Here is a 10,810-nt window from a genome sequence, read left to right on the forward strand (position 1 = left end):
GGAATGCCTTGGCCTGTAAATAATGCTTATGAATATCTTATAGTATTAATTCAAAACACGGCAAAATATATTACCAAATACATTAAGAATTTTAACCACTGCACTGTGCATTTTTGTTTCAGATTGGGAAAACCTTCTCGTGGATCCTGGACCAAATAAGCGCAAGACAACCTGACTATGACATACAAACTCCATAAACAACCTATATCCACCTCCTCATTTCAAATCTTTCAATTCTTTCAAAATCTTTATTTTTGTATCTTTCTAAAATTAATTTAGGCTGTTGTTGAATGAGAATAGTTATTTATCGCATCGTATTATAGACAGCTTTCCATGGATATTAAAATAAAAAAATCAAACCAGTTTTGTTAGTCCCGAATACCCGGGTTAACAAAACCTTTATCAATTTTATGATTTTTATTTTAGTCTTCGTGGAAATTTGTCTGTAATTCGATGCTATACATGTTTTTTTAAAGTAATGCTAAGAACCGGTTATAATCCACGCACCGGATTTTAATCGGTTTCGAAGCCATACTGGAAAAAAATCATGAAGCAAAATTTTACTTTCTTTCATGTAAGTGTATTATGTAGTTCTTAAAAATAGAATTTTAAAAACTTATACAAATTTTAACTGGTTAGGTAATTTTAGGGATTTATATGTATAAATTTAGATTATTCTATTTTCAATTTAGTTGAATTTTTCTGTAATTCTGAAAAATACATCTAATTAAATTTTTTATTCTTGTTTTAAAACTCATACAATGTTGCAATCGTGTAGGCCAAAAATTAGCAGGCAAAGTGTCCGTGCAAGGCAGCAAAAGTTACCTTAGATTTAAACTAAAAAGCAAATTTTGAGAATGTTTCGATCTAAATTTTTTAAGATCGCCATTTATGATATCTTTTTTTAAACAATTATTAGGCCTACATATTTTACAAACTCGTATCCTTGCTGTGATGTTGTGTTCTTTTTTCTTGCATAGAGATAATCTTTTTAATATGTCATTATTATTATAGTTTATTTGTATATTGTATTGTAATAGTTCAAAATATAATTATTTGCAAACAACGGTATTATTTAATCTTAAGATCTGTGCTCTACAAGCAGGGCTCGGCAGCATCGCCTCAGCCGTGCATAGACCTCAAATTTAAACCTGCCTGTGTGCATAAAAAAAAATTCCAAAAAGATGGATGGCCTGTTTAGGAGCAGTTTAAATATCCAGCTGAACTTTAAGGTAATGCTATGACGATTTTATTGAGGCTTACAAGCGGCTGGCGCGAAGCTACCGAGCCTTATCTACAAGCCTGAACTGTCAGTTATTTGTATGGACATGACTATAAATTGATATTTGCCAAAACTCAATTAATAAATAAATTAAAAGCGGCGCTTTTTTATAGTAAAATTATTTGAAACGTCTTTAACTGCAAAAGATTGCTATGAACCTGCCAGAACCTGTATAGAGCTTCCCTGTAATAGTTAAATTTTGCTATTTGTGGATTTTCGAAAAGTTGACATAGATTTTTAATAAAAACCAATCCTATAGGTAGGTCTTGATTCGTTTTCTAACATTCAATAATGTTTTAGTCAATAACCTCACCTAGTTTATGTATAAACAAAACAATAATTATTGGTGTGGGCTCAGGTCCGCCTAATGTTCCTAGTACAAAGATTTTTATATTAACAAATGGCACTAGAATAGAATATGCACAAGCAAATGGAAGTTAAGCTGCACCAAGACGTAGTAAACAAAGGGATAGTTTAATTACGATTTTGGAAATATTCTTTTTTATAGAAAATGATATAATAAAGGTTATTTTTAAAGATAATTAAAAGAAAAATTCACTTTTACCCGTAGGTTTTTATTCTTTGTCCAAAAATATCTAATTTGTGATTACAAAAGTCACATTTTTAGAAAAATGATTTAAGCAAAAGTTACAAGAATAACGTCTAACATATATAAGAAAAAAAACTCTTGGTGGAAGTGATTGCATACCTATTACGCACAGAGACTTTTATACAGGGAAGAGGGGACATCGGGCTGTTTATTACAGTAGTCCCCAAAGTCTAATAATAACGTTTCCTTAATCATTGGCTTTACAACCTTTTATGGAATTTTGATTGGTTGGTTCGTTAAATTGAGTGTCCGAACGTTTTAACTACTAATTGTAATCTACCAATGGGGTAATTTTTTTGGGAAATGTACATCAATTTATCGGCCATTGTCTTATCCCTTTAGATCCATGCTTATATGACCCTAACCTCGAAATGGAGCTTTTGGCTGATTTCGGTAACTTTAAAACACACTCATACGAAAAAAGAGCAGTTTTTAAAAGATAATCAAAATTGTGTTTCTTATGTTTTTATTCACAAGAATGGCTTCTCCCCTTGTCTCTAGTTTCTTTGCTCTAGAAAGTGGAGATAGATCGTGGCTATTTTTTAACACTTGGGTTTAACATTATCAATGTTTTTTGTTAGTAGAGGAAACATTACTTTGATTGTTTTTTTTTTAAATTTACAAAAGGAAAAAAACTTATCTACAAGGGTGTTTCTGTGCATCCTATAAGATCAATAAAACGGCCTATAGTTATACAATTTATAGGTTTTGAGGATATGGGGAAGGGGGTTAGGGGTGAAGTAAATGCCCTAGAAAAACTCTACACAAAAGGAATTATTTTCTTTAGTTTAAATAATAATTAGCCCTCCTCTAATATTATAACATTTAATGACAAGGCGATATGCTACTCATAAAAACGAAAAAAAACTCCAAACGAAAAAAAACTCCATACGAAAAAAAACTTCAAACAAAAAAAGATAAGATAAACACTTATACAAACCTAACTTAAAAATGCCTAGTTGTGTTTTGCAGATAAAAACTCACATACAAACAGAAACTAGCGTAATCACAAATTGTACTTTGAAGTTTGTCCTGTCACAATATCTCTGTCAATTTCACAGTTTCATTTAAATTCTTATATTATTATTATCAAGAAACGTGTTAGAAATTTTGCTATGTTATGTATGTACTATGTAAAGTGACTTATATCTAAGTTTTATTTTAAAGTGAGAGAAATATCTAAATCGTACATTATTTTAAGAACAAGGATACCAAATTCTATAAAAGTAAAAGAAACAATATCATAAATAACAAATATTATTGTGATTCTATTATTGTGAGTATTTAAAAAAAACGTAATCTTAATCTTAAAAACAGATGAATCTTTGGATTTAGTTGTTGCACTCATATTCATAATTGAACCAACGTTACATCTCAATTCTAATAATTAATTTTGAAGAAAAAACGTACTTACATACAGCCCCAGCAGTGAGCTCTAACCCTAGGGTGCCCTATCAATACTGGATACAATCCCTGCCGGGTTCTTCTTACCCTTACTTCACCTAACCTTATCTAAAATAAGCATTAAAAATAAATTAAGCCAAAAGATTGCTGAAAAGAAAAACCTTTGGCGTCATTCAAAAGAAAGTATCAAATAATAAAAGGTTGACCTAACTTAATTAAGAAATATTATATTTTTCCTGGGTTTACAGTATATAATTTTCAGAAAAATCCATCAAGCTGGGGTGGAAACGGGGGGAGAGAGTTTTCTCTAAATATGAACCTTGGGTCTCTATTGTTATTACAAAAAAGAGGTCTGAAATATGTGAGGTAAGAGCAGGGATATAAAGGGATAAGACAATGGCCTATAAATTGATGTACATCTCTAATGATGATATGTCAAATTACCCCTTATTTAAATTACAATTAGTGGTTGAAACATTTGGACACTCAACTAAATGAACAAACCAATCATAATTCAATAAGTCTCCATGGTATTATCATTAGAGTTTGGGGACTAGTGTAATAAACAGCCCAATGTCCCCTCTCTCCCTAGGTAAGAGAATAACTTTAACATAAGCTTATTTATTTTGATTATGATGGATAGGGCTAAATAGCAATTTGCTGCTTTCAAAATCAATTGCTGTTCCCTTGAGCTATTTGTAAATATCTTTGCCCAAGCCAATCCCCTAATATTTCATTACAACTATGACGCCTTTTCGCTGTCGAACAAACCTGCTGCTGCTTTTTATTAATTTAGCAGCAGTGGCGTGTCCAGTTGTTCTTATTTTAAACGGGACTTTGTAAGTTTTAAAAAAATTTTAATTTGATTTACTAAAATTTGCATTATTTCTAATTAATGTTTTCACTTCTGTGGGGAATGGATTCTTAGTTAAAATGAGAAGCTCTTTAGTGCCCGTAAAAAATTACGTCATATTAGAATAGTCCATTATTCTAATATGACGTAATTAGGGGAATCGGTTAGAGTTTTTAAATTTAGTTTCTATAAAAAAGGGGATAAATACCAAATTAAGTCATCTTTGAATAATGGACTTTTCAAATATGACGTCATTTTATAAAGGCACTATAAAGAGTATCTTAAAATAAAATTTACTTGAAAATATTTGACAGGGATGTTACAGTGCGAGGGCACCGGATCCTGACATAGTCTGTGAAAATTGTGGAATACAGGTATCAAAATAATAAAAACATATTTCGGGTATAGTCCCTTTCGTGGCAACGCCTCTTAAGGGACATTTCGTCATATTTTCAAAGTAGCTTTTGATATGTTATTTTAGGTTATGTTGGGTGAGGTGATTGCCCCTTAGGGTTAGGCAATTGGCCCCGCAGTATTACAGCCACCCGCAGGGTCTAGAAATAGGGGAAAACTACTTTGAAAATACGACGAAACGCCCCTTAAGAGGCGTTACCACGAATATGGTTTATACCCCATATTTCAAGGAATATCTGCATATTTTTATGTAATCATAGATTTTGTGCTTTTTCTTAAAAATATTAACAATAATTTAATAATTAAACTCGGATCCTAACTAGACTTTAATAACTCAGAGGGGTAGGATAAACAAAGACCCCGAGTTTAAAATTACGTCCGCAGGAGTAGTTCAAAGTTTCATAAGACCTGCAGTAATACACCTGGAACTTGAATCAGGCCTATTTTTTCCAATGCTTTGTTAAAGTCTAACATACAATATTTTTTGTTCTATATCTGAATAATGGTGGAATTTTAAAATATCGTGTATGATTATTCCAGTTTTGAAATCACTTAATTATAGACATTTGTTTTCTTTACCAGACATACTGTAGTTGGGCATGCAAGTCCAAAGACCCTTTCCATCCTCTGGAGTGTCCTTTTATAGGCGTCAATGGGTTTATACCTGAAAGGTAATCTCTTATGCTTTAGACTGACAGCAGACAGACTTTATACCCCCCCCCCCAATTTTAAGAATGAATGGCTTAAAACCTTCCCTGAAACAATGTAGCGTTGCATCATAGGTCCAATAACTACATTGTGACTACAGGATCAAACAAACTAAATTTTTACTTTGATAAGAAAGTTTCCTTGTTTTTAAAGACATTCTAAAAATACTTATTTTTTTAGAGATGATACCAGAGTAGTTATGAGGGCAATACTCAAACTAAAATGCGGATACAATCAAAATGTAAGATTTGAAATTTATCATGTTAGGTGTAGAACAACAAGAACACGTCACAAATAGCGCAGCATTTACATATTCTAAATGGAAATAGGACGATAAACTGTAATGTACACGCTAATATAAAAAAAAACATTAAGAAATTTACTACGGAAATACAGAGACGGTGAGGGAGAGACAGACAGAAAGACAGACAACAGGGTAAGAACAATTGCAGTGAAAAAAATATTTATTATTAGTATGGCACATCATAGAATTAGGATATCATAATCTGTTTCTTACTGGATCTTGCAGGGTCATTTATGAGTTTAATAACTATTTAAGTAGCTACTCCTCAATTCTAGATTTCTTTCTGTCTCTCTGTCCGTCCGTCTGAATATGCTTGGAATGAAGGAAGGTTCTAAAGGTGATTGACATGAATTCTAAAGCTTCAACTGTTTTTTTCTCCAGCATTTATTTCTTGACTAATCGCCAGATCTTTTTATGTTTACCTAATACTAATGAATGTTGTTATCCTTGTTTTAAAGCTGCTTTATTTTTATTTCCAAGATGAAATCAATAGTTGAAGGAGGTGGTACAGGAGACTATGTTCCAACTTACAATAAAAAGAGGTTAAGTATCAATATCATGAAATTTTATTTTTTTAGAAGCAGACCTACTCTACAAGTCACTCATGTCTGTCTGACACAGGACTGTCAGACTTTCACACAATAAAATAAAAGAGTTTTCTACATTTTAGGAAGCTTGATATTGATTCGCTTATCAGGGACGCCAAAGGTGACGAAGGGAGTAACCCCCCCCCCCCGCCCATAAAAAAATAATTGTGAGTGCCACAATATATGATTTTACCCTCCCCCCACCTTCCAATAAAAAATTAACCGCATGTTAGGGGTGCCACAGTCAAGGTCAAATGTTTATTTTGGGTAGGGTAGGTGGGTAAATTTTTTTTTGCATGTATCAATTATTAACTTTTTAGGCAATTTCAGGATCTCTTGAGTCACAAGAATGATTTCCTAAAGAATCAAGAAAAAAAAGAAGCACTTAAAATTATATACTCAGAGGTAAACATTAATTTATTCTGGAAGGAAGAGGACATAGTAGAATAACATGAACCCTCCCCATAAATAATCCTCTACAGCTATAACTTTTATTGACATTAGAAAAAATATTTTTAATTGATAGTTAGGTACATATTTTTTTTTTGTATTTTTTAGTTAGAAGATTTTCTTGAGGACCAAACGCCAGATTTTGATGAATTTATGGAAGTGATTGGCAGGTAAAGAGTCTTTTTCATCATAAATTGGCATTTATGTTTAGTTCCAATTATTTAAAGATATACTGGCATTTTCCCCAAAACAGTCTTGTCGAGCACAGAAAACCTCATCCAACCATTATTTTTAAAATACATATAAATAGAGTTTTAGGTTAGGCTAGGTTATATTGGGTACTTGGTAGCCCCGTAGTGTAAGGCCCCCCGCAGTGGTTAGGTAAAAAACAACCACCATTTTGTTTCCTTTTTTTTAATAGGGGATTGTGGTTCAGTGCTTGATAGGCACTTTATGGTAGGGGGAGAAAGTCACTCAAAATCATCCACGTGACGTCATAAAAATGAGGGATTATCCATCTCATTTTTAGGGGCTCTCTTCTCCACTTCTACTCTCATCTCCCTCATTTTTATAACGTCACGTGGATGATTTTTGGGTGACTTTCTCCCCATACCATTTTGTGGGAAAGCACTGAAATACTTGTTACTCTTTTGCATTCCTTTACTCCACACAAACAAGTTTATAAAAGATTAAAGAAAAAATAAGATTTTACTTTTAAAATTTTTATTTTACTCATTTTTTGTATTTCAGGCTTTACATAAATGGTTTTGAAATTTGTGATGACTTCATGGAAACCTATGGATGGGGAATTTATCTTGGTCCCAGGTCGGATTTGAATATTTTTCACTTTATTAGAAAAAAATGTTTATTCCAAAAATATGAATTTGTTGTTTTATACACTTAAAATAAATTAAATATAGATATTATTAATTATATTTCTGTTTTTTAGTATTATGGACCATTCATGTCAACCTACTGCGGAAGTTAGCTTTGATGGAAATATGCTGACTGTTACGTCTATAAAGGTATATTTCTCCAGAGAGATACGGAGGGGACATTGGGCTGATTATTACACTAGTCCTCAAAGTTTTTAAAATAACGTCTTATTCTTATGCCTAACAACTTTGGGGACTTTTATTAAATTTTGATCGGTTAGTTTATTAAGTTTAGTGTCCAAACGTTTCAACCAATAATTGTAATCTACTAAATACGTAATTGTTAATTTTTAGCCATTGCCTTATCCCTTTAAATCCCTAGTATTTCTTTGCATTAAAAAAGTTTAAGGAAAATAATTTCACAATACTAAAGAAAAGCTAAACCTCCATTCTTGTCCACACCACTGAGAATGATGGTAACTTGTTTTTGAAAAAAATTCTCTTTAATACTAAGACCTTTAATTTTCAAGTTCAAAATTTGTACGGTTATTAGTTGCACCATTTCTCATATAAAGAAGATTTATATTTCTTTCATTTGTCAATTTATTATAGGGATTATGTTTATTTCAGGATGTAGAAGATCTATCTGAAGTGTATATAAGTTATTGTGACAGCACCCAACCCACACCAATAAGACAAGAGGAGCTTTACTCCATGTACTTCTTCATGTGTGCTTGTTGTAAATGTTCTCACAGTGCTCATCATGGAAAGCATGGCACCAACATTGCTAGTAATAATAAAAATTCATCCAGAAAGAAAAATCACAAAAAGAAATAGATAAAAAAAAATATTAAATTTTGTAAAAATATATCATAAATGTGCAATTTTAATAAATTAAAAGGGTTGTTGTTAGTTTGTTGAATAAATAAATTTTGTTGATATGTTATTTTAATTTATTTTATTTTATTTATCCTGTAACCTAAATAATCTTTAGAGGACGAGATACGCCCTCGTGTCTTATTTAGGCATATCTATATCTATAAAATTTATTATTACGAGACCATTTGTCCTTTAGACAGCCAACTCTATTCTTGCACGAACTTTGTCTGGTGTCCTACTGTGGATGGTTATGAGGACCAAGGCATTCTCCCAAACTCCAACTAAAAATGTTGAACCACTGTCGTTGAAGAAGTAAGAACTTCCAGTTTTTAAAGCTTTAGTTATGACATTGTGTACGTGCTATGATTCGAAACCCTGCCGATAAGCGGATGCCGTGCGTGTATTCTATCCAGCAGAAAGTAAAATATTTAGTTATCAAATGAAAAAAAAATAAATTGGAAAAAAATGTTTTCGTCTTTTAAACTGTGTCAATATCATTTAATTTATTTTCATGCTCTGTTTATTTAGACAGTGAAATCTTTTTCCTCTGTGCATAGGGAACGCAGGCGATATATTGCCATATATTTTTCTTTGTCCCAAATTTTGACAATGTGAATGTACCTGTAGAATGAGATTGAGCTGCTAACTCAGATGTTGATGTTGGTGGATTCTTTCTCTTCGGTTTAAACCTCTTAACATTGCCAGAGTGCGCTGTTGGAGATTTAATGTATTCTCTAGCATTCTCAATAGTCAAATCAACGTGACCTTGAATGAAACTTAAGATGTCAGGAAATCCATCCAATACAGCTGTAGAATAATCATCTAATGTAATATCTGAATCAATAAATAAAGTTGGCGGAACTGGGAAATGATGCATAATATCTCTCAATGATTCTGGAAATAATGGACAGTAAACATTTACACTTCCACCATTGATTGTAGCCACATCACCGCTGTTTAATCTAGAATGATTCTTCAAATAGTGGGCTGAACAAGGAAGCCATCTTATATTCAAGTCCAACACATCTCCATCGGAAGGACAACCCACCTCTATTCTAAATGCACATTGGTATTCTTCTTTAATAAGACTCAATTTACACCTATCCACCAACTTTGCGTAAGATTCTTTGGATGTTTTTGCTTTATCACAAGCAAGAAGTCCAGCAGCCAGCAGGTCTTGAAACGAATACCATTCTGTGTGCCATCTGTTGTTCATGAACAATAGATTATTAGCTTGCACCGGATAAAAAAACTGAACCTCAGGTATTGGGTTACACCCTAAAACAAGTTCAAGATCTAACGGTATTCTTAGAGGTGTCTTTGAACCCAGAGCAACTCTAAACTCTCCAGACAAGGACTTTCCATCACTTACAGCACAAACAGATAAAATAGAATTTATGCCTTGTTTCAACAGTTCAGGTGTAATTGTTGGATAATAAGAACCAAATTTATCAGCAGTTTGGACCAACCTTAAAATAAAACAAGTCATACACTAAATAGTTTAAAATAAAAATAAAACTAATAATGAATTCTACTATAAAGAGTAAAATTTCATATTAACCATTAATATTTAAAAATAAATTCTGACTATAAACAGTCAGATTACATAAACATAAAATTTTATGTGCAAATATTAATTACGAATTTAAAACTTCAAAAACAGATTTCAAAATATGAGAAAATAAAAATCCTCAATTAAAATAAAAATTTTCTTTTCTTTCTACGTTTTAATACATTATTATAATTAATAAAAACTACTTACTTATTTGGATTCGGTACCATCGTTTCAGTTCTTTGGGCCGAAACCCGCCGCCGCCTCTCTGTTGAAAAACTTTTAAATAAAATTTAAAAATCTGAAAATATAATAAGATTAAAATTGATAAAAAGGTGAATTTTAGATAAAAACAAGGTAAAAATATAAAAATTATAAGTTACAAATAATCACGTTCATTGCAAAACATTAGAGAAAATTTCCATTCATTTCAATATACTTGAAATACCAAGTAATCAAAATTACTACAAATATTATGTCTCCTTCATGAGAATCATTATTACGAAATATACACCTTTCCTTACATCGCACAGTACATAAGAGAACGCGGCATTTTGTGAAGTCTGCGCACCAGGGTCAAACACCGCTTACAATTTTTCAAACAATATTTGTAAAACTTTTTCAGTAATTTACAGCATGAATTTTACCCTTTTGTGCTTGAAATACCTACACCTTTTTGAAAGTTAAGTGTTTACATTAAAATGTGAGACGTTAAAAGTTCAACATTTGTGGTGAAATTGATTGTAAATTACAGTTTTTGTGAATACACTAAGTTTACATAATTTTTAGTGATTTATAATTATTAGATTTGTGAAATACAATATTAAAATTAGTTTATAAAAGCAAAAAGTTTCCATTATTAGTGTTATTTCTCTTTTTTATAATTGGAATT

The 10,810-nt window shown here is 31.6% G+C and overlaps 3 protein-coding genes across 3 annotated transcripts in view; 2 read left to right on the plus strand and 1 right to left on the minus strand.

The window, feature by feature from the left end:
• The window catches only part of LOC145327739 (uncharacterized), an 85,570-nt gene extending 84,504 nt beyond the window's left edge, over positions 1-1,066 (plus strand). Inside the window, exon 13 of the mRNA XM_080171299.1 lies at positions 123-1,066. Within this exon, the coding sequence (XP_080027425.1) occupies positions 123-197 (75 nt within the window). The 3' untranslated portion in view covers positions 198-1,066. The remainder of the gene's footprint in view (positions 1-122) is intronic.
• A 2,476-nt stretch (positions 1,067-3,542) lies between these two features.
• On the plus strand, positions 3,543-8,433 carry LOC145321761 (histone-lysine N-methyltransferase SMYD3-like). Its single transcript, XM_080163349.1, has 10 exons — positions 3,543-3,662; positions 4,464-4,523; positions 5,146-5,234; positions 5,452-5,512; positions 6,056-6,117; positions 6,483-6,567; positions 6,721-6,782; positions 7,363-7,437; positions 7,562-7,637; positions 8,118-8,433. The coding sequence occupies exons 4-10, from the start codon at positions 5,471-5,473 to the stop codon at positions 8,322-8,324; spliced, it is 609 nt and encodes a 202-aa protein (XP_080019475.1). The 5' UTR covers positions 3,543-3,662; positions 4,464-4,523; positions 5,146-5,234; positions 5,452-5,470; the 3' UTR covers positions 8,325-8,433.
• A 453-nt stretch (positions 8,434-8,886) lies between these two features.
• Positions 8,887-10,271, minus strand: LOC145327749 (uncharacterized). Its single transcript, XM_080171308.1, has 2 exons — positions 10,129-10,271; positions 8,887-9,835 (listed from the first exon to the last, which is right to left on the minus strand). The coding sequence occupies exons 1-2, from the start codon at positions 10,146-10,148 to the stop codon at positions 8,887-8,889; spliced, it is 969 nt and encodes a 322-aa protein (XP_080027434.1). The 5' UTR covers positions 10,149-10,271.
• Between the last annotated feature and the right edge of the window lie 539 nt (positions 10,272-10,810).

Source organism: Acartia tonsa, chromosome 1 (assembly GCF_053477335.1).
Source record: "Acartia tonsa isolate MP-2025a chromosome 1, ASM5347733v1, whole genome shotgun sequence".
Taxonomy (NCBI): Eukaryota; Metazoa; Arthropoda; class Copepoda; order Calanoida; family Acartiidae; genus Acartia; species Acartia tonsa.